This window comes from Sander vitreus, chromosome 15 (assembly GCF_031162955.1).
Source record: "Sander vitreus isolate 19-12246 chromosome 15, sanVit1, whole genome shotgun sequence".
Classification (NCBI taxonomy): domain Eukaryota; kingdom Metazoa; phylum Chordata; class Actinopteri; order Perciformes; family Percidae; genus Sander; species Sander vitreus.
The window spans coordinates 28,036,984-28,061,284 of record NC_135869.1 but is presented as its reverse complement, the minus strand read 5'-3'; the positions used below and the strand labels follow the sequence as shown (position 1 = coordinate 28,061,284).

The following is a 24,301-nucleotide window of genomic DNA, read 5'->3' as shown; positions in this document are numbered from 1 at the left end:
TAGCAATGTAAATGAAGCCCTAGTCTCAATGTAGCCCTAGTCTCAATGTAGCCCTAGTCTCAATGTAGCCCTAGTCTCAATGTAGCCCTAGTCTCAATGTAGCCCTAGTCTCAATGTAGCCCTAGTCTCAGTGTAGCCCTAGTCTCAATGTAGCCCTAGTCTCAATGTAGCCCTAGTCTCAATGTAGCCCTAGTCTCAATGTAGCCCTAGTCCTCAATGTAGCCCTAGTCTCAATGTAGCCCTAGTCTCAATGTAGCCCTAGTCCTCAATGTAGCCCTAGTCCTCAATGTAGCCCTAGTCTCAATGTAGCCCTAGTCTCAATGTAGCCCTAGTCTCAATGTAGCCCTAGTCTCAATGTAGCCCTAGTCCTCAATGTAGCCCTAGTCTCAGTGTAGCCCTAGTCTTAATGTAGCCCTAGTCTCAATGTAGCCCTAGCCTCAATGTAGCCCTAGTCCTCAATGTAGCCCTAGTCTCAATGTAGCCCTAGTCTCAATGTAGCCCTAGTCTCAATGTAGCCCTAGTCTCAATGTAGCCCTAGTCTCAATGTAGCCCTAGTCTCAATGTAGCCCTAGTCTCCATTCATGTTTCTGTCTTCATGCGGCTCACACGACTAGTTTTATTCTAACGAGTTCACTTTCCAGTCAACGGAAAGATAACGTGTTAAACATCATCTCACACGTCTATCTAACACTTTAAATGATTCTTTATTGTAAGGGTCCTACTCTTCTACATATGTATTCTCTCTCTTCTTTTTGTTGCCTTTCCCACAGCTACTTCCCCATGGCAGTGGTTAAAGTAGCTGACTGTAAAACCATGAAGTGCCTCATTAGTTCTCCTCTGAGTAACACCCTTATCCAGGTCGACTGTTGCAGGTCAACGATTTTAGTTTGCTGGCTTTTTTACATGCAGGTGGTCACCGGAGCATTCAGAGAAAGCTCGGCTGCAGTATGTCTGTTCAAGTCCAAGGACCTTTTTACCTCTGAGCTGGGCAGTGTCTGCTCTTTCCTGCTTACTTTAGCTTTTTTGAGACACAAAAATCTGTTGATATCCAAGTCTTTCGTAATGTTTAAAAGTAGCTGTGTTGATTTTCTTTTGGCCGTGCATCTCCACTGCAGCCAGTGACTTGTTGGCTGGTTGGTTAGCAACTGACCGTAAGCTGTTAACAGGCATGAGGTCGTAAACTGTTGCAAACTGCTGTAAAAACCCTGATTGAGACTCATATTCTGAATGCGCCCTAATACATGTCCAAAGTATGCTTCTAAATACCTGAATAATGCCGGAATATCTCACATGTCTTAATCAGAAAAAGACCTTATTCAGAATGTCCAAATGGATTATGCTGTTCACATGACCCGTATCAAATTCCTCATATTGTCCTATTTGGAATAGTAGTGTGCATGTAAACATACTGACTGACTGGGGTCACAGCACATTTAGGGAGGCAGCAGCACCTCCTCCTCTTTTACTTAAATTAATATTATTCTGCTTCAAACTGTGGGCTTTTATTAGGGGTGTAACGATACATCGATCTGGATGAACTGTTGCAAAACCCTGATTGAGATGCATACTCCAAATGTGCTCTATCCAAAGAATGCTTCTAAAACATGAATAATACCGGCCTATCCCACATGTCCTGCAAATGCTTGTTAGGACTATCCAAATGGAATATGCTGTTTACGTGACCTGACTCAAACTCGTAGAATAAAAGTGGACTATTAGTGTGCATGTAAACTTTCACCTGTCATTTTTCTCAAGATGCTGTTACATGTATGACAGAAGCAGATTAAAGCTCCCATATTCTGCTCATTTTCAGGTTCATAATTGTATTTAGAAGTTGTACCAGAATAGGTTTACATGGTTTAATTATCAAAAACACCATATTTTTGTTGTACTGCTCATTGCTGCAGCTCCTCTTTTCACCCTGTGTTCAGGTCTGTTTCAGCTACAGAGTGAGACCTCTCACTGCTGGAACATCTTTGTTGGCAGTCGCACATGCTCAGTAGCTAGGTAAGGACTACACGCTCAGTAGCTAGGTAAGGACTACACGCTCAGTAGCTAGGTAAGGACTACACGCTCAGTAGCTAGGTAAGGACTACACGCTCAGTAGCTAGGTAAGGACTACACGCTCAGTAGCTAGGTAAGGACTACGTGCTCAGTAGCTGAGTAAGGACTACATGCTCAGTAGCTAGCTAGGTAAGGACTACGTGCTCAGTAGCTAGGTAAGGACTACGTGCTCAGTAGCTAGGTAAGGACTACGTGCTCAGTAGCTAGGTAAGGACTACGTGCTCAGTAGCTAGGTAAGGACTACGTGCTCAGTAGCTAGGTAAGGACTACATGCTCAGTAGCTAGGTAAGGACTACGTGCTCAGTAGCTAGGTAAGGACTACGTGCTCAGTAGCTAGGTAAGGACTACATGCTCAGTAGCTAGGTAAGGACTACGTGCTCAGTAGCTAGGTAAGGACTACGTGCTCAGTAGCTAGGTAAGGACTACACGCTCAGTAGCTAGGTAAGGACTACATGAGCTAGCTAGCCGTTTCTCCAACTTCAGTAGAACAAGGCAGGATTAGCTGGGAGACTTCTTCTAAACGAGGGAACACTTCCACCTTTGTGTTGAATACCTGCAGAACAGGGACATGGAAGTAGTTCTTTTGGAGATTATGGTGAATCTGTGTGTGTTGTAGCAGTGTTCTGCCATTGAGAACGAGCTAGCATGCTAACGGTTAGCCCCCTAGCCCCCTCGTCTCAGCTAGTGACGTAGAAAGCCGTGCAGATGTTGACCAGCTGACCAGGAGACTGAAGACAGGACACATTCAGAAACCGTATCTCACTCAGAACAGCATGGAGGGTTGTTTTCATGTTTGTATGCGTGTGGAAGCACCAGAGACACAAAGTAACTCCCCAAATCCCAGAAAAAGAGATTTTCTTCATAATATGGGCACTTTAAGTTCGAGGACTATAGAGCTTTTCTTTCGTTGGGGGTTTTATGCCGCCTTATTCCTCATCAGCCTGAACAGAGCGACTGTTTGTTGCTGTGGCGTCCACAATGGACAAAGCCGGGAACACAAACACATTCACGCGTTTACCGAAGTCTCTCGAGATGATCGACTCTTTCACAAGGATGCCATTCATGCTGATCTGCTCCTCCCCAGCTGTGGAGCGGACACTGCTGCAACACAAACTCAAACACGGACATCTGTCGCACACCACACACACTTCCTCACCGAACCTTCTGCAAACGTCTTTCTCCTGTTTACCCACACTGGGAGATTCCTCTCCCCTCATGCTTGTGATGTCTTCATCTACAGTAGCTCTGGTTGTGCAGCAGAAATACATGCAGCCATGTTGCAACCGTGAAACTGCAAAAAGGAGATTTGGCTACAGAATATGAGGGATTTTTAGGGATTAACGGGCAACACACACAGTCCAAGGTACATTCTGTAAGCTGTTAGCTCATTCATAGAGCGCCAACGTTCATATCGGAAAGGGGGCAGATTTAGTATTTCACTTCACACATAATGTAATAAGAACATTTGAAGAGTAACTTCTGTATTTTTCAACCTGGACCCTGTTTTCCTATGTTTTTGTGTCTGAGTGACTGACGGGAACAACAGTCTTTGACATTAGTCCAGTATGAAGCAAGAAACTAGCTGCAATGTAACGTTGAAGGGCAACTGACCACCGTCATTTTCAGTCAACAAAAAGGATCTTCCTCTTAAAGGGGAACTACGCCGTTTTTTTCAGCTTTATTGACCTTAACTGAACAGCTTCGGAGTCATTGGAAGGTTATATGACTTTTTTTCGGGTTGAATGGTGGTCGTCTCGCTCCCCCCTAGCGCCTGTGAGCTCTATAGAGAAACCTGTAGGGGGGGGGGCTCTATAGAGAAACCTGTAGGGGGGCTCTATAGAGAAAACCTGTAGGGGGCTCTATAGAGAAACCTGTAGGGGGGGGGGCTCTATAGAGAGACCTGTAGGGGGGGCTCTATAGAGAGACCTGTAGGGGGCTCATAGAGAAACCTGTAGGGGGGCCTCTATAGAGAAACCCGTGCTAGGGAGGGAGCTCTATAGAGAAACCTGTAGGGGGGCTCTATAGAGAAACCTGTAGGGGGGCTCTATAGAGAAACCTGTAGGGGGGCTCTATAGAGAAACCTGTGAGGGAGCTCTATAGAGAAACCTGTAGGGGGCTCATAGAGCTAGACCTGAGATGGGAGCTCTATAGAGACACCTGTAGGGGGAGCTCTATAGAGAGCTGTAGGGGAGCTCTATAGAGAGACCTGTAGGGGGGGCTCTATAAGAAATGGCCCGAACTGCATAGCGCCTCTTTAACTAAAAGGTCTCTCTCTGCAGGGATCCATCCCATAATGTTGTCAGACACTTAGAATAATCTGAGGCTGTCAGCGGCAAAAACAGAACTTAAAGTAGACGGAAATTGACGAACTGCCCTATAGGGTTACGATGCAGCCCGGTTTGCGGCTGCCCGTTACAGCGTTCTCGCTCAATACTGGACCAATTTCAAAGACACTTGTTCACATTAGTCACTTAATGCATGCATACCAAAATGACCATTTTAAAGTCAGTGCTGCAGGGACAGAGATATCCTGACCATAAATACAAACAACCCAAAACACACCAGAGTTGTTGTTGTTGCTGAGGAGTGCTGCACACTTAACTCTGCTGCTCTCCAGTCCAATTGGCCCACTTACCTACATTAGTCGGTCTGCTCACTGAGCGTTAACAGTGTCCTGAAGTTAACTCTGCAGCCTGTCGTACGCACACTTCCCTCTGTTCTGCTGTGTTGACGTTATGAGGAGCAACATTTCCTCCTGTTAGTACTCTCAACATCCAGCTGACATTGCCTCACTGTGCTGTTTTATTCATTACCAACAGTACATTAGTGCTGTGTGTGTTTGTGTGTTATTGTGTTTCCTCCGTCAGAGTGCTGTGCACTGGCACCAGGCCCCCAGGAAGGGCACCGGGCCTTGATTCCCATTTGACAAAGTGGCCAAACAGTGGAATTACAACTTCCGTGTCCGTCACGTGATTCCCTCTGGCCCCAAAAGACTTTTCGCCCATAGACTTACATGGGGAAAGAGACGTCTGTCAATCAGTGGATACATTTTTTTGAGCTTTAAAACCCCGCAAAATGTCTTGATTCACTATCAGAATTTGATGCATTGGATATGATAACATTTGGAAAGACTAGAAGAGCCTCACAATAAATGGTTAACTGCTCCTCAGATCTCTGCAGGGTAAATCCAGACAGCTAGCTAGACTATCTGTCCAATCTGAGGTTTCTGTTGCACGACTAAAACTACTTTTGAACGTCCACACGTTCCACCAAAACCAGCTCCTTCCTGAGACTATTTAGCAGAGGCACCGTGGCTCCGTCCGGAGCTTAGCCCCGCCCACGATGATTGTGATTGGTTTAAAGAAATGCCAATAAACCAGAGCACGTTTTGCTCCCATCCAGGAATGCTGTGAGGACTAGACAGACCCTCCTCCACAGAGCTGTGGAGGAGGGTCTGGCAAAGCGAGACTACTAGTGCGCCTGCTCTATGGGCAGCACAGTGAGTGGCACGAACACATGATTGTGTTTGTGTTAAGCTGCAGACACCCCGACCAGACGGCCGTTACACCCCAACCAGACGGCCGTTACACACCCACCAGACGGCCGTTACACCCCCACCAGACGGCCGTTACACACCCAACCAGACGGCCGTTACGCACCCACCAGACGGCCGTTACGCACCCACCAGACGGCCGTTACACACCAACCAGACGCCGACCGTCAGCAGTAAAGCCAGCGGGACTGATCAGTCTCCCCGAGTCGGTTCAAAAAGTTCCTCAGAACACCGAAGAGACGAGACGTAATACGTCTCCATAACAGCAGGCGGCGCTCATCTGGATTGTCGCCCAAAAATGAAAACCGGCAGCTGATTGGACGAACGCGTCACGTGGGTCTTGCTGCTCCAGAAACTCAAAGCCAGACTGTCATGGCGTCTCGTTCAGAATACGATCTCATATTGTCCTAAAATAGTTCACCGTAACGTGTTTCTGGAAACATGTGAAGAGAGAAACAGGCCGTGCAGCTGCTGAATCTGTCTTCATTTCAGATCAACAAAGGTCAGTTTAGAAGATTAATGTCAGATGTTGAGAGACTCTAGTCACGCTCATCCTGCTCCCCGTTTCCTGGTTAGCTCTCCACCAATCAGATGGGTCATTGAGTCTGACTGCCAGCAGTGCCCGCCCCCCCGATTATACATCTCAAATCAGCCCAAATGAAGGCCGACGGCCCCTCGGACGGACGACGGCACGAAAAACACCGACCAGACTCGAGTCCCCGACCTCCCAGACTGTCAGACGGCTGATTATCAGCTCGGTGTGTCAGGGCCTTAGTTGCAATTCACTGTCAAACCACCCCCCCCCCCCAACCCCCCACCTTCTCCACCTCAGCCTGCAAACAACCCCCCCCCCCACTCCAACCCAAATCCCATCCACTGTCTACTAAATGAGGCTGTGTGCAGGCATCACGATGTGAGGAGAATGTAAAGTTGTGTTGCTCCCAAATTCTGTCTCTCTCTCAAACACACACACACACAGACAGACACAGACACACACACAGACAGACACACACACAGACACACACACACACACACACACAGACACACACACACACACACACAGACACACACACACACACACACACACACACACACACACACACACACACACACACAGACACACAGACAGACACACACACAGACACACACAGACACACACACAGACACACACACACACACACACTCTACATGATGATGAATGGCTCTACTCTGTTGGTTCCTCCCTCTCCCTCTTTGCTCTTCTGTTTACGTAGAAAACAAGAATCCAGTTTGGACCACAAACCTCATGTCCTCTGCCCTTCTTTGTCCTGTAGCTTCCAACAACATCTGACACGTCATACTGTAGCCTCTCATTGCAAACTAAAAGCCCCACACACACTAAAAGTCACGCCATGACCTTGTGTCATTAATCCACATCTTTCAAATAATAAACAATATTTTCATCACCAGTAATTTCCTGGAAATCCCAATCCTGCCTTTCTGCTTACAAACACATCTCCATGCAATATCTAGCTTAGGGAACATTTATTAAATTACTGTTATTTTTGGCAACGCTGTGCTATAACAATTAGGCTGAAAGTCTGCTCCCAAGCCTCATCGTTAATATCGTTGCGTGTGAAACGCATGCGTTGCTGAGTGAATGAATGAGTAATAAAATGACAGTAAGGGCTGTCAACTGGAGACTTCCCTCACTGCCTCTACCCGGGAAAAAAAAATGGACTTAATCTGTATTTATAGACACAGACGAGCCGAGTGGATCTGACGGAGGGGCCATTAAAACTTAATCAAAGGGACGGCTTTCTGTCTCCCACTGGCAGCACCGCAGCTGAAGTCTAAGCAGGATATGTGACAGAGGGCGATGCATGACGAAATAAGATGAAGACAAAATAGGAAAGGGGGAGAAACATGAAAAAGTTAAAGGTGTAAAGAAAGTGGAAAATACAGGCAGGGGAAGATGGCGTAAGGCCTCCTGCTGCGTGGCGTAAGCGTGGCGGTTCTGTTGCGTGGTGTTTTCTGTCTTTTGTCTGTTTTCTATGACACCAGAAACGTGTCTGACGCTGCTGCTGCTGCTACTACTACTGCTGCTGCTACTGCTGCTGCTACTGCTGCTGCTGCTGCTACTGCTGCTGCTACTGCTGCTGCTGCTACTGCTGCTGCTACTGCTGCTACTACTGCTGCTACTGCTACTACTGCTACTGCTACTGCTGCTACTGCTACTACTGCTGCTACTGCTGCAGCTGCTGCTGCTGCTAGCAGCAGCAGCTGCTGCTGCTGCTGCTGCTAGCTGCTGCTGCAGCAGCAGCAGCTGCTGCTGCAGCTGCTGCTAGCTGCTGCAGCTGCAGCAGCAGCTGCTGCTGCTGCCAGCAGCAGCAGCAGCAGCTGCTGCTGCTAGCTGCTGCTGCTGCTGCTGCAGCAGCTGCTGCTGCTGCTAGCTGCTGCAGCTGCTAGCAGCAGCAGCAGCTGCTGCTGCTGCTGCTGCAGCAGCTGCTGCTGCAGCAGCAGCTGCTAGCTGCTGCAGCTGCTGCTGCTGCTGCTGCTGCTGCTGCAGCAGCTGCTGCTGCTGCCAGCAGCAGCAGCAGCTGCTGCTGCTGCAGCAGCAGCAGCAGCTGCTGCTGCAGCAGCTGCTGCTGCTGCTGCAGCAGCAGCAGCAGCTGCTGCTGCTGCTGCTGCTGCTGCTGCTAGCAGCAGCTGCTGCTGCTGCTGCTGCTGCTGCTAGCTGCTGCAGCTGCTGCTGCTGCAGCAGCTGCTGCTGCAGCAGCTGCTAGCAGCTGCTGCTAGCTGCTGCTGCTGCAGCTGCTGCTAGCAGCAGCTGCTGCTGCTGCAGCAGCAGCTGCTGCTGCTGCTGCAGCAGCTGCTACTGCTGCTGCTGCTACTACTGCTGCTGCTGCTGCTACTACTGCTGCTGCTGCTGCTACTGCTACTACTACTGCTACTACTGCTGCTGCTGCTGCTGCTGCTGCTGCTGCTACTGCTGCTGCTACTACTGCTGCTGCTACTACTGCTGCTGCTGCTGCTACTGCTGCTAGCCTTGTCTGTACACAAGTATGAGAGGGTTGTGGAAATGTACTGCACTCAAGCAGTAGTATACTTCATGTTAAACATAAATATAAACTGATCTGATTACAGTAAAGACAACATCATGGGTATTAACAGCAAAATAGGCTCCAGAATATTTCCTTCTGGATTGACAGGTGCAATATTAGAAAATCAATTATTATTTATTTTTTTAAATGACATTTATATCAAAACCTCGAGACTTTCAAACATCCACATGTCATTTATTAATATGTATTCATGTCTAAATGACATATAAACATCTTTTCGTCTTCTATCTTGCCTGGAAACGCTTCCAACACGCTGGCGTGTCGCTTGAAGTCTTATTATGACATGATTATGCTATACTATGTTTTATCAGCTGATTCTGCAGTTCTCTCAACTTAAATGTGTATAAATGTTACAGCAACCATTATATTTCCATTTGATAGACGTGAATATTTCACTCAGCTTTAAGACAGACCTCTAAAGCTACTTGAGGGGAATTAAAACAAGAAAATTGGACCTAAAAAAAGGGTTTAATGACAGTATATCGGTGCTTACCAGGTGAACAGGGTGAGAGACTGTGACTTTAAGAGCTGTATAAATACACTGATGATGTGATCTTAGTTCCTGATAATGTGGTCTGCACAGTTTTAGTCACTGAATCTATTTCACAAACGCCATGAGCCAGACCGTGTGGTACTACAAGCATCTCAGCGGATCTTTTTTCACGTTTTGACGGTACTGGTTTGGTTGCAGTGGAGTTTATGACAGCTTAGCCATATGTGTAAAGGTGAGAGACGGTATGGATGCATGGGGGCTGCTGCTACTACAGCCACGAGTCCACATCACAGAGGAAGCTCTGAGGGCCACAGCCGCTCGGTAAGGAAACCGTTCTGAAGATGTTGGACTCAGGTCCAACATCGGGGGTGTGTGTGACTCTGTGTGTGTTTGTGTGTTTGTGACTCTGTGTGTGTGACTCTGTGTGTGTGTTTCCTGACAGGAATAGGTGGGTGCTATGCGCATGCCCTGCAGGTCAGATTGGTAAAGTTGGCACCACAGAAGAGCAGCAGGGCACCAAAGTAAACTGTGTGTGTGTGTGCATTGTTTGGAGCAATAACCACCTCCTCGTCTGTCCAGACAAAATTGTCATCTTTTGTTGTTCGCTTCGTGCTGCTAGGAGGAGGAGGAGGAGGAGGAGGAGGAGGAGGAAGGTTGTACGCAGGCGCGTGGACTTGGTCATATTCGGTTCAATACGAATACATGTACCGTTCCACCTAATATCCACCAAGTCCCACTTCTGGGATTGCTCCGGTCCCGCCGGAAATTCTGCCGGATGCCTCTCACCTTCCGCTGTCTTTGTGTTGGAGTTTTAAACTAGACCGATTGATTCTGCTCCTCAGATCTCTGCAGGGTAAATCCAGACAGCTAGCTAGACTATCTGTCCAATCTGAGGTTTCTGTTGCACGACTAAAACTACTTTTGAACGTCCACATGTTCCACCAAAACAAGCTCCTTCCAGAGGCTATTTAGCAGAGGCACCGTGGCTCCGTCCGGAGCTTAGCCCCGCCCACGATGATTGTGATTGGTTTAAAGAAATGCCAATAAACCAGAGCAGGTTGTTCTCCCATCCAGGAATGCTGTGTGGACTAGACAGACAGAAAATAGTGCGTATAGCTGCTGTAAATAGAGCATATCCCTTCCTCCACAGCGCTGCAGAGGAAGGGATATGCTCTATTTACAGCAGCTATACGCACTATTTTTCAAGCCATTTGATAAAAGAATGCTTAAACATCTGTACATCATTTGAGAAAACATGATAGTCGTAACATCCTTTTTATTCAGTTTTTGTTGCTTTTTCCAATGTTTTTTGGCCTTTTTTTTCACGTTTTTGTAGCTTTTCTTAAAAGGTTTTTGTCTCGTATTGTTCTCCAACTGTCTTCATCCTTCTGAAACCAGAACACAACAATTGTTAAGGATTTTCTCTCCTGACGTAGCCTGGATGCCAGCCGAACTTAGCCCCGCCCACAACATTTGAGGTCGGGAAGTTCGGTCTAGATCCAGGGTACAAGCGGCCGAAATGGGTTTCCTCAGGAGGGTAGCTGGCGTCTCCCTTAGAGAGAGGGTGAGAAGCTCAGTTATCCGTGAGGAGCTCGGAGTAGAGACGCTGCTCCTTCACGTCGAAAGGAGCCAGTTGAGGTGGTTCGGGCATCTGGTAAGGATGCCCCCTGGGCGCCTCCCTAGGGAGGAGGCCTCGGGGAAGACCCAGGACTAGGTGGAGGGACGTCCAGCTGGGAGGAGGCCTCGGGGAAGACCCAGGACTAGGTGGAGGGACGTCCAGCTGGGAGGAGGCCTCGGGGAAGACCCAGGACTAGGTGGAGGGACGTCCAGCTGGGAGGAGGTCTCGGGGAAGACCCAGGACTAGGTGGAGGGATTATATCTCCAACCTGGCCTGGGAACGCCTCGGGATCCCCCAGTCAAACAACACAGGACCTTCAACTGCGGGATCGTGGCCCGCGTGTGGCGTTTTGTTTCCCCATTGTTGTTTTCCTAATCCCAACCGTCCCGTTATTGTCGCGCGTCCCACGCGGCCGTCTCCCGGCGTTTGAGGCGTCCTTTCCCCGTTCATTTTTTCCTAAACCCAACCTCTGAATAGATGGTTCCCATTTCGTGCTGGCCACCACGAAAAAAAACGAGATAAACGTGTTGTTGTACACGAATCAGCAGATTAAAAATAACGTGACAATTACACGAGAGACTGAGGGAATATGACACAAAGTTGAAGTCATTTTAAAAACCTAAACGATTTTGAGAAAAACATTCGGGACTGGACACACACACACACACACACACACACACACACACACACACACTCCACGCGCCACCCCTGTTGCTTGCATGTGTTTGCTTAACTTCACGTTATTTCACTTCCTATTCTCCTGTAGCAGTGGGGGAGAATAAGAAGAACTAGACGGTGTGTGTGTGTGTGTGTGTGTGTGTGTGTGTGTGTGTGTGTGTGTGTGTGTGTGTGTTTTCCCTTTCTGTGCCATGTGTGTGGCACCACAGATGGAGAAAGTGCAGCAAAGGGAGCCATCTGCCACACAGCGAGGGCTGTGACCTTGCACTGCTGTGTCTGAGTCAGACAAACCCGTGACCACGCGTTTCTCACTGACACGAAGAGGACAGAAGTCAGACAGCGATGGGACCGCCAGAAACGGGCCGGGGGTCGTTGATCTCTGCACATTCACGCCTCGGAAGTGCCTCGGCTTGTCGTCGTGCATTTTGTTTCTGTCGACTTTGAGTAAAGTGTGTTTTACGTTGATAGAATTACTGATTATTTACATGGAGTCTGGTGGAGATATGCTGGCTCTATACACGCTAAAAGTCCTGATTATTTACATGGAGTCTGGTGGAAATATGCTGGCTCTATACACGCTAAAAGTCCTGATTATTTACATGGAGTCTGGTGGAAATATGCTGGCTCTATACACGCTAAAAGTCCTGATTATTTACATGGAGTCTGGTGGAGATATGCTGGCTCTATACACGCTAAAAGTCCTGATTATTTACATGGAGTCTGGTGGAGATATGCTGGCTCTATACACGCTAAAAGTCCTGATTATTTACATGGAGTCTGGTGGAGATATGCTGGCTCTATACACGCTAAAAGTCCTGATTATTTACATGGATTTTGGGGTTGTTTCATGTTAAACTAAAAGGATCTTCCTCTTTAACTAAAAGGTCTATCTCTGTAGGGGGGTGCAGGAGATATGTGTGTGTGTGTGTGTTTGTCCCCCTCAAAAAATGAAAGACAACCCACTACCACATATATATATATATATATATATATATATATATATATAGATATATATATCTCTCCTTCTTACCTGTAAATATGTTTCCCAACGATTTCAGACACCCCTATAGTGGACCATACCACAGTTTAGGATCTTATTCTTTTAACTAAAAGGTCTATCTCTGTTGGGATCCTTTCATAATGATGTCAGACTCTTAGAATAATAATCTGAGTCTGTCAGCAGCAGCAACAACAGAAATTGAAGGTGCGCAATTGCCTGTTAACGCTACATTACAGCTTGCTTCTTGCTTAACCACCAGTTACCCTTTAATTCACCTGCATGTAAATATTAGTTATAGTATAATATACTGGTACTAGTATACTAATATTAGTTGAATAGTGTCTGCAGAGTGCATGCATGTTGTATTGTATTTCCACATGCATTCACACAAACGCATACATGGCCTGAAAGTCCATTTAAAATGACCACAATCTATCACAACAGCTTTGGAAAGACCCAGTAGCAGGAAGCAGAGTGGCTATGAGCTTTCTCACTTACAAAACCACCCGTGTGTGTGTGTGTGTGTGTGTACAAAGTGCATGACGCCTCGGTCTGTATCTGGCAACGAGCAGAACAGGAAGCAGCGAGGTGGGGCTTGTTCTGTGCTGTTCTCTCTTCCTCTCCGCCTCGTTCAGTCGCTCCGGTTTTTAGATCAGATGGCTTTTGATTCCTGGCGGGAAGGACATCCTGGATTTTGAGGAGGCAGGAATAGCACTTGGTGTTGCCTGATTGGGCGCTGCTGTAAGTGTGTGACAGAGGGAGGGGCGGGGGGGGGCCGGGAGCGAAGCCAGAAGGACGCCAAACATGGCCAGCGAGGACGCGCTGGAGGAGCTGCCTGGGGATCAACGGCCTGACTCCCCAGTTCACGCTGAGCAGGGTGACACAGACTCTTCGGTAGGCAACTGTGGCCGCAAGCAGTCCTCAGCACGGCCACCTTTTTTTCCTCTTCATCCATTACTATGGCCCTTCTCTTTTCTGTTCTTCCTCGTTCACTTCCTGTTGAAAAGCATCTGCCCTTTCAGACTTGTGAGTTGTCGTTCCTGTGTGTTGTCGTGATTCCGGCCCCGCTGTGCGAGCCGTCTTACACCGCGCTCCAGAGAGGGTCTTTGTTGTAAAACTCCAGGGATAAAGTTGCTTTGTGTTGAGCAGGAGTGCGTCACAGCAGCACAAACTCTCCCTTCCTGTCGTTTGTGGTGTGTTTCTGCCGCTGCTTTTGCTGCGGCCTTGGATGGCTGAGGCCTCTGCTGCTGCTGCTCGTGCCGAGAACTTTTTAAGATTTATTTATTTCATTAGGGCAATCCAACCAACGTTTCTGTAAATGTGCCAGTGTTATGCTGCTTTCCAGGCAACCTGTAACTCGTGTTTTCACAACCTTCTACCCGTGAAAGCGCCCAGGAACGGCAGTCAAACCCGTAACTTACTCCCCGTAAACTTGTACCAGGTCGTTGTACTCCCAGTTACAGTTTTTGACGTCACACACACATAAACAACAATGGCGCCCCCTGTTGATGCTGTACAGACGCCGCTGATTAACGGTGAGAAATAAATAAATAGGCAACGTAAAGTAATTCTGCACATTGTAATCAAAACAATACACATACGATTGTGTACTACTGCAGGTTATGTTTATTAAATGAAGCCCAAAATATGTCGGCGACTAGAAATCGCTAGTATCAGCTAGCGCTAGCTAACGTCAGCGGTAGGTAGCCGCTAGCTAACGTCAGCGGTAGGTAGCCGCTAGCTAACGTCAGCGGTAGGTAGCCGCTAGCTAACGTCAGCGGTAGGTAGCCGCTAGCTAACCGGCCCCAGGCCCACCTCATTGAGAAGGATGCATGTTCGTGTGTGTGCTTATCAGTGATGTCGATGTCTGTATCGGTTTACATCTTTAAACAGTAGTGCGGCCACCTCTTTGTCGATTAGTCGACTGATCGGTCGTTTTGGTCTTAGTCGTCTAAGATTTCTTTATGCCGAAGTTACACCAAATGACTTTTCAAGCGATTCCACGGTCGCAGGCAAATTTCCAATTTATGAATGAAATCCTGAGTCTTGCTAGAGTCGGGGCGCTCTCGCGTCGTCTCAATCGTTTGGTGTAAGGTGGTCATAAAAATCAGTCCCAGCTGTCTTAAAGTGCCCATATTATGAAAAAAATCACTTTTTCTGGGATTTGGGGAGTTATTTTGTGTCTCTGGTGCTTCCACACGCATATAAACTTAGGAAAACAACCCTCCATGCTGTTCTGAGTGAGATATGGTTTCTGAATGTGTCCTGTCTTCAGTCTCTGGGTCAGCTGGTCAACATATGCACGGCTTGTGACGTCACAAGCCGAAATGAACTGGCTAACCGCAACCGTTAGCTTGTAGCGTTAGCATGCTAACGCTAATGCTAACGCTAGCATGCTTCCTCGTTCTCAATAGCAAACCACTGCTACAACACACAGAAGTTCACCATAATCTACTAAAGAACTACTTCCATGTGCGCCCTCATTTAGAAGAAGTCTCCCAGCTAATCCTGCCTTGTAACTGACTGAAGGTGGAGAAACAGCCTTTCTTTTACTGTCTATGGAGCTAGCTAGCTGACATGATCTACATCTGAGCTACTGAGCATGTGCGAGTGCAATCAAAGATAGTACTGAAGAAGAAAAGAGGTCTCACTCTGTAGCTAAAACAGAGACCTGAACACAGGGTGAAAAGAGGAGCTGCAGCAATGAGCAGTACAACAACAATATGGTGTTTTTTGATAATTAAGCCATGTAAACCTATTCTGGTACAACCTCTAAATACAATGCTGAACCTGAAAATGAGCAGAATATGAACACTTTAAGTCAGTATTTTTACTTATGGCAACTTTGAGATTTTCTCTGCAAGTCCGTCTGGCCAAGAGCCCATTCAAACCCATTTCCAATTTCTCCAAATCGAGGCACCAATCACAACTGTTGAGGCGGGCTTTACACCAATCACAATCGTTGAGGCGGGCTCTACACCAATCACAACCGTTGAGGCGGGCTTTACACCAATCACAACCGTTGAGGCGGGCTCTACACCAATCACAACCGTTGAGGCGGGCTTTACACGATGATGATAGCCGTGAACGGGCTCTGCTACATGCTCGCTGGTTGAGATGTTTTGCCGTCGCTCTGCATACGTCATCTCCTTCATCGCTCTGATTGGTTGAAGGTCTATCCAATGGGCCCAGAGGCATTTGAGTGGCGTCCGTTGGTGACGCCCCTTTGGAAATGGGCTGTAAATGAACCTTCCCCAGACCCCCCCACTCTCAGTTACAACTGTCTGTGACTAAAAACTCAGTGACATTATGAGATTGTGTGTAGATGTGCGATGTTGTCAGATTTTAGTCTTTTCAAAGTCTTCTAGTGTATGGTAGGCATACGATTTCTGTACTATTTTTAATCTTTTTTCATGCAGAATGGTTTAATTCCAAGAAACTTATGAGCACATCTTTGGTAAACACAAGGTTTAAAGTGGGGCTTTTGCATGATTCTTTGTGGAGAAGCTCAGTTTTACAGGCAGGTAAATGGACTGCATTTAGATTGCACCTTTCTAGTCTTAACTAGTACTTTACAACGACAGTTTCTCAGAGTTTTCTTTCCTTTTATTCGGATCCCCATTAGCTGCTAACAATGAAGCAGCTGCTCTCCTGGGCTCCACATAACAATCACACCATGTACATAGAAATAGCAAACACAATTGTACATACATTTAAAACAAGACATACAGTGCAAGTAAAAGAATATCACTGTGTGTACATGTTTCATAAATTAGTGTCATATAAAATAACATCACATTCCATCATAGTTAGATTAAATAATGTTTAGTTAGTCTTTTTTTTAAACTGGCTTTACTAGGTGCCTCCACTATGATCACCATGACCATTAGTATTAACGAGGGGCACGTGAATGCACCATGGAGTCCTGTTGGAGCCCATATGCTTTACCTTTGTTGTTTGTTTCCATAACTGACTCACGGGGAAGGCAAAATGTTGCCACACCGTGACTTCAGAGACAAGAGGATTTTCCAGTTCTGTTGTGTTTTGCTGACAGCGGCCATGGTGTCTGGAGAAGTCAAGCTGTAGGCTACCGCTAAGCTAACATTACCCTGTGTCTTTAGCTGCATGCTACCAGCCGGTAGCCGGTCAGCAAGTAGGCAGGCGGTGGAGAGAGGCAAAAATACTGGGGCAATCATTGATCCTGCTCTTGATTTCAATACTCAAAATCTAAATCTCGTTTTGATTTATCGATTTAAAATCTAAATCATGACACCCCTACTGTCGATTCAAATCAATTAGTCGACAAAATCATACCAGTGTTAGTCAACTAAAAATGTCTTTAGTCGAGGACAGCCCTATTAAAAAGATGAGAAGCTGTGTGTCTGCGGATCTTTCAAACACTGATGAAACAACACATTTCTGCAGTGTTATACGTCTTCATGACTGCTCTTTTACGTTGCTTCAGAGTTGTCTAATGACATAACGTTGCATTAAAGCAGCAGTTACGTGAACTTGGCCCGTGCCGTGTGTTTCAGCGGGCTGCTCGGGCCGTGCCTGACTGCATTGTGTTGCAGATGGATTATGGCTTTAATGAGAGCAGAGCGTGTAGCTGGATGGACACAGAGACCTAAGAAGTTGTAATCAGATCTGCTAAGCTGGCCGGCTGGCTGCATGGGGCAGTGAAAGGCCCTGAGCAGCCGTCATTATACCCAGGACGATGGGAGGGGACAGTCCTCAGTGTCTGTGTGTGTGTGTATATAGAAACATATCCAGGGGGTGGACACAATAATGTGAACAACTGTTGCATTATTTTTCTCTGCAACATACAATATATTCCTTTTGTAAAGCTCCCCAGGGTGCCCTCTGGGTCTTACAAGTATTGAAGTCTAACTTTTAATATCCTAAAAATAGCATTATAAAATCCATTAACAAAAAAGAAAGTACATTAGGGTACAAATCTTTTACTTCAGCTCCTTTACACCTGTGTGACGCACAATGTAGTCAAGCCTCTTAAAATACAACAACACACACATGAGCCTGTCTGTGCCTAACATAACATTAGACAGCCAATCACAAACATTATTAGATCTTGGCACAAGCAATACTGCATGCTTATTGGCTCACTGACGCTGATGATGAGATTTACTATTAGGTATTGATCTTTGGTATCTAATGATGAGGCATTTTCAATACTAAGGACGCAGCAGTGTCCTGCTACGCCCTGCTCTGCTGTGCCACGCTACGTCCTGCTATGCTCTGCTGTGCCACGCTACGTCCTGCTATGCTCTGCAGTGCCACGCTACATCCTGCTACGTCCTGCTATGCTCTGCTGTGCCACGCTACGTCCTGCTATGCTCTGCCGTGCCACGCTATGTCCTGCTACGTCCTGCTATGCTCTGCTGTGCCACGCTACGTCCTGCTATGCTCTGCCGTGCCACGCTACGTCCTGCTACGTCCTGCTATGCTCTGCTGTGCCACGCTACGTCCTGCTATGCTCTGCTGTGCCACGCTACGTCCTGCTATGCTCTGCTGTGCCACGCTACGTCCTGCTATGCTCTGCTGTGCCACGCTACGTCCTGCTATGCTCTGCTGTGCCACGCTACGTCCTGCTATGCTCTGCTGTGCCACGCTACGTCCTGCTATGCTCTGCCGTGCCACGCTACGTCCTGCTACGTCCTGCTATGCTCTGCTGTACCACGCTACGTCCTGCTATGCTCTGCTGTGCCACGCTACGTCCTGCTACGTCCTGCTATGCTCTGCTGTGCCACACTACGTCCTGCTACGTCTTGCTATGCTCTGCTGTGCCATGCTACGTCTTGCTATGCTCTGCTGTGCCACGCTACGTCCTGTAACGCCCTGCAGTGCCCTGCTATGCCATGAACTACTACGACTACTATTTCTAGTCACTGTTCCATTATCTTTATTGTGACTATTATTGCCACTGTTCATCACCCCCCCAACCAGCACCGTCAGACGAGCCTGGGTCTGTCCCAGGTTTCTCCCTAAAATAAGTTTTTTGTAGAAAGGGTACTCTGCCCTATATACTATAGCTAAAAACTAAAATGGAAGAGATTTATTTAAATGTTATTTGTATTAGTTTTTTAACCTGGCAACATAGAATACAGGTTAGATTTATTTTTTATGTATTTTCAAAAATATCTTTCACTGCTTATTTATTTTAGTTTTGGTTTCCTATACAGCTGTCAATCGATTAAAAAAATTAATCTAATTAATTACATACTCTGTGATTAATTAATCGAAATTAATCGCATACATAATTAACGGTGCCTGGAAAAAAAAAAAAGGTACTAAACAACAGTTGGTGAGATTAAAGAAGGCTTGTTTATTGCTAAGGCCATATGGTCAACATTAAATGATTAATAATAATAATGTATAACAATAACAACTTATTTCACTAGTAAATTGCTGTTGAACGACAAAAACAACAACCAGATGGGAAAAGGACATTTAACAATAACTTCAAATGCACCACGAGGCTGTAGTTTACCAGTTTCATTGAACGCACCGTCTGTGTTTTTCCGACAGCAGCAGCTGCAGATTGTTACATCCCGGTGTTGAATCCTCTAGTAAAACACAGTCACACTTTACACCGTTTAGTGTTAGCTGTCAGCATTTTAACCGTGTTTAATCCAGCTACTAGTTAGCAGTAGGCTAACGTTAGCTGCTGTCGAGTATAGTGTTAACTAGCTAGCGGTAGGCTAACGTTAGCTGCTGTCGAGTATAGTGTTAACTAGCTAGCGGTAGGCTAACGTTAGCTGCTGTCGAGTATAGCGTTAACTAGCTAGCGGTAGGCTAACGTTAGCTGCTGTCGAGTATAGCGTTAACTAGCTAGCGGTAGGCTAACGTTAGCTGCTGTCGAGTATAGTGTTAACAAGCTAGCGGTAGGCTAACGTTAGCTGCTGTCGAGTATAGTGTTAACTAGCTAGTGGTAGGCTAACGTTAGCTGCTGTTGAGTATAGTGTTACCTAGCATCACGTGCAGCGGTGTTTCTGTTTCCTGTAACGTCTGTTTCAGAGCATCAGAGAGAACAGCAGACATATCAGTGGCACCAGAATGAGGCACCGAAATCCGCGTTGCTATTCGGTCTGGTAGATACAGGTCGTGAAGGCACCTGCGCCGTATTGGCACCGGATTTCGGTACCCAACCCTATTCAGGAAGAAGATTTTTGTTCCAATTAATGATCCAGGCAGCACATTCTCGTCTCCCTCCTTCTTTTTACAGTCCAATGGTGGCTAGAACGGCTCCAGGACAGCCCTAGTTTCCTATAATAACCCCGTTCCCAACACCTCCTCCATCTCATACTCTGCCATTACCTCCTTCTCCTTCTCTGCCCTGTCCTCCCTCCTCATCCTCCTCTTTCTCTCCTTCCTCAGAGCGATCCTGGCGGGCTGCCGGTGCTCCAGCAGCTCGGTCTGGACCAAAACTCTGACTTCTCTGACTCCAGCGTGCAGCAGCGCCTGGACGAGCACCGCGAGAGGATCCGCAGGGAGATTCGCCGGGAGCTGAAAATCAAGGAGGGGGCCGAGAACCTGCGCCGGGCCACCACCGACAAGAGGAACGCCCAGCAGGTGGACTCGCAGCTCCGCAGCTCCACGCGCAAGCTGGAGTCCCTCCACGCTCAGCTGCAGGAGCTGGACGCACACATTGTTGTCAAGGGCCCTGATGACAACAAAGGTATAGCTTTCACCATCATCATCATGGAGACGTGGTTCATAAGCTTCTGTGCCATTGTGTACGGAGCCCCTAAAAGGTTCACAATAAATGTTGGCTCGCCCTAGCCTCACAAGCCAGCCCCACATCCAGATGTTGGGTCTGGGTCTGACCCACATCCAGATGTTGGGTCTGGGAACTCACCATTGGCAGGGCTCAATCAGAGGGGCGGGATAAACGGTTGTCTTTCAAATTCCCTCTGCACGCAATAGGATAGCTCTACAACCAATCAGAGCAGAGCTAGTTGATAGATTACACTTTAAACTCTGAACACGTCTTCCTTTTTAAGAATGACTTCAGGGCCGTTCTTTGTTCTTTTCTCAAAGAAAAGCTGAACTCCAAGTCTTCCAGAGACGCTGTTCACCAGCAGCAGCAGCAGCCATAAGCCCCGCCCACCCACTCTATACACGATGTGATTGGCCCGACCAGAGTTTGGTTTTTCCAGCTCGCAAGCCAACGGAGAGTTGCTAGACGACCCTGGCTGCAGATTACATTTGCTGCCGCTAGGCTGGTCTAGATTTCTAGGCTAGGCTCGCCCAGTTGGGCGCCCAACCAACATGCCGCAATTACGCACAGAGCAGAATTTGGCAGATTTGCCAACTTTGAGACTCAGAAATTCCCACAAAAACCAATGATGTTTCATATTCAGGTTGTAAAACGGGTTGTTGTGAGTCAGCTGTGTGGTAGCCTGCTTTTAAAAATGTAATCTTTGTTTTGTTTGAGTTGCTAAACTCTATGATGGCTAAGAAACTTTTTGCTGACTTTTCTAATGTAATACAGTCAATACAATCAATAATACAGTCAAAGATGTTTGACTTTTTCGATTATGTAAAATGTCAATAAACTCCATGTCTCCACTCCTGCCCTAAAGGCACATGTGCCAGTTGTGCGCCAATCCAAAAAGACGTGGGAAATGTTTGTCAAACTGCAATTACGCGACACTCAGAGACGCAGAAATTCCCACACAACCAATGATGTTTCATATTCAGGCTCGTTAACCTTCGTATTGTCTTCCCGTCGACCATGCACTTGATCTCCGGTTTGGTTTGCCTGTTTATAAAGCAGCCTATAAATGATCACCCAATTCTGTGTTACATCTTTTTGGCCAACTTCATAACGTATTACTACTAGTTTTACACTTCTTTATGGAATTGATGGTGAATAAATCTCATTTACATGACATTATTGAGAAAATAAGCAGCAATTAGGAATTATCTTGACTAATAGTGAAGGTCAGAGAAACAAATGTTTATAGATGATCCCAGATTTTCTCCCGGGTAGACCATAAAAGTGATAGTAGTGATCATCAATTAGCATATGGAACCATCCCATGTTATTTTTGGGAAATTTGGTTGAAAAGAAAGCCATGTTTCTGATGTAGAAACTTTAAGGACGACAGAAGGGTTAAACAGGTTGTGGTGAGTTTGCGAAACTCAGAAAAGTTTCTCGTGAGCACCAGAAATCATTATAGAAACCTTTAGTCTGCTTTGGCAGTCGACAAGAGCAATGGCCTAAAACGTGAAATCACTTGTTATTAGTGCTGTCAGTTAAACGTCTTATTAACGGCGTTAACGCAAACCCATTTTAACGGCGTACATTTTTTTATCTTGAGATTAACGTTCTTTTTGGCCGAACAATCTTTGTAGTTTCTTCACATGCTGTTGCAACAACTAGTAACGTTATAAGAACTACAACACCACACCAGATCTAGCTAGACCGGAAACAGAACAACAGGCACGCCGCACACACTTGTTTGGGCTCGCGAGCCGGCCAAAGAGTAGTAGGCTAACGTTACGTTTTGAGTGGATGGCGAGCGCGAGACGCCGAAATGGATGCCAATAAGATTCTGAATGGAAAACTTTTAAAAAGTTGCCAAATGGTTCCATTGACAAGACCAAAGTGATCTGTGTGTTTTGTCGTTGTGAACTGAGCTATCATCACAGCACGTCCAGTCTGAAATACCACTTGATGGCCAAGCACACAGCTGATGGCCAAGCGCACGGCTGATGGCCAAGCGCACGGCTGATGGCCAAGAACACGGCTGATGGCCAAGAGCACAGCTGATGGCCAAGCGCAAAGCTGATGGCCAAGCGCACAGCTGATGGCCAAGCGCACGGCTGATGGCCAAGCGCACGGCTGATGGCCAAGCATACGGCTGATGGCCAAGCATACGGCTGATGGCCAAGTGCACGGCTGATGGCCAAGTGCACGGCTGATGGCCAAGCATACAGCTGATGGCCAAGCGCACGGCTGATGGCCAAGCACAAAAAAATAATGGGCCAAAAAGAAATCAAGGATTTAGAATAGATAAAAGCTTTGATTAATTGCGAGTTAACTATGACATTAATCAGATTAATCGTGATTAAATATTTTAATCGTTTGACAGCACTACTTTTTATATGTAACGATGATGTTTAACAGCTACGCCAACAGTAACCTGACCCTTTTTCCATCCAACCAGATGCCCCGAAGTCTCCGGACACGTTCAACAGGACGTCGACCAACCAGCGGCGCATTGCAGCTCTGGAGCGCCAGCTAAACATCGAGCTCAAAGTCAAACAGGGAGCCGAGAACATGATCCCAATCTATGCCACAAAGGTACTGTGGAAGAGAAGGTTCGCTCAGGTCCAATTCAGTGGCTGGTTCACATGAGTTTTCTTTCACTGCGCAGTGGAGACAGAAGTTCACAAGAAGCTGTAAGATTCTCTCTGACCAGAATGAGTTTGTAGCCAGGGTTTTATACAAGGTTACAGGAAACATCAGAATAAACCAAAAAGCTGAGAAGACATTCACTCACAAAACTATCTGAGTAGATTTGCATAGACCCAATACGTCTGCACAAACTATTGAAAAACAGTCCTTTGTTTAAACGAGGTGGCAGACAGACTTATAGTATCAAATGATAACAAGAGTTATCTCAAGCATAGGCGTTACAACCCCCCCAATAATCAAAACTGGCCAGTGCAACCCCCCCTCCAAAACCTACTACAATTTCCTTTACATAAATAAAGACGTGCACCGTGAATTGAGTCAGAAAAGTTCAAAAAAGTGGAGATCTCAACACCCCCCCCCCCCAAGGTTGAACCTAAAGGTAAGCCCCTTGATCTCGAGACACTTTACAGATAGAGTAGGTCTAGACAACACTCAAACAAAGGGCGCAGTAGGGCATAGCAGAGCATAGTAGGGCGCAGCAGGGCGTAGTAGGGCGCAGTAGGGCATAGCAGGGCATAGTAGGGCGCAGCAGGGCGCAGCAGGGCGTAGTAGGGCGCAGTAGGGCATAGCAGGGCGTAGTAGGGCGCAGTAGGGCATAGCAGGACATAGTAGGGCGCAGCAGGGCGTAGTAGGGCGCAGTAGGGCATAGCAGAGCATAGTAGGGTGCAGCAGGGCGTAGTAGGGCACAGTAGGGCATAGCAGAGCATAGTAGGGTGCAGCAGGGCGTAGTAAGGCATAATAGGGCGTAGTAGGGCGTAGTAAGGCATAATAGGGCGTAGTAGGGCGTAGTAAGGCATAATAGGGCATAGCAGGGTGCAGTAGGGTGTAGTAGGGCATAGTAGGGCGTAGTAGGGTGCAGCAGGGCGTAGTAGGGCGCAGTAGGGCGTAGTAAGGCATAATAGAGCATAGCAGGGTGCAGTAGGGCGTAGTAGGGCATAGTAGGGCGTAGTAGGACATTGCAGGGCGTAGTAGGACATAGTAGGGCGTAGTAGGACATAGTAGGGCGTAGTAGGACATAGTAGGACATAGCAGGGCATAGCAGGGCATAGTAGGACATAGTAGGACATAGTAGGGCATAGTAGGACATAGCAGGGTGCAGTAGGGCATAGTAGGGCGTAGTAAGGCATAATAGGGCGTAGTAAGGCGTAGTAACGCATAATAGGGCATAGCAGGGTGCAGTAGGGCGTAGTAGGACATAGTAGGGCGTAGTAGGGTGCAGCAGGGCGTAGTAGGGCGCAGTAGGGCATAGCAGGGCGTAGTAGGGTGCAGCAGGGCGTAGTAAGGCATAATAGGGCGTAGTAAGGCATAATAGGGCATAGCAGGGCGTAGTAAGGCATAATAGGGTGT

The 24,301-nt window shown here is 47.1% G+C and overlaps 1 protein-coding gene across 4 annotated transcripts in view; it reads left to right on the top strand.

Moving 5' to 3' along the window:
* Positions 1–24,301, top strand: part of pkn1b (protein kinase N1b) — an 84,544-nt gene that overhangs the window by 17,251 nt on the left and 42,992 nt on the right. The window contains exons 1-3 of one of the 4 annotated variants that reach the window (XM_078270614.1): positions 9,436–9,535; positions 19,906–20,206; positions 22,704–22,840. In XM_078270614.1, the coding sequence (XP_078126740.1) occupies positions 9,437–9,535; positions 19,906–20,206; positions 22,704–22,840 (537 nt within the window). In that variant the 5' untranslated portion in view covers position 9,436. Of the gene's footprint in view, positions 1–9,435; positions 9,536–13,265; positions 13,405–19,905; positions 20,207–22,703; positions 22,841–24,301 lie in introns of those variants that run through there. The other 3 variants (XM_078270613.1, XM_078270615.1, XM_078270616.1) reach the window with 3 other exon arrangements.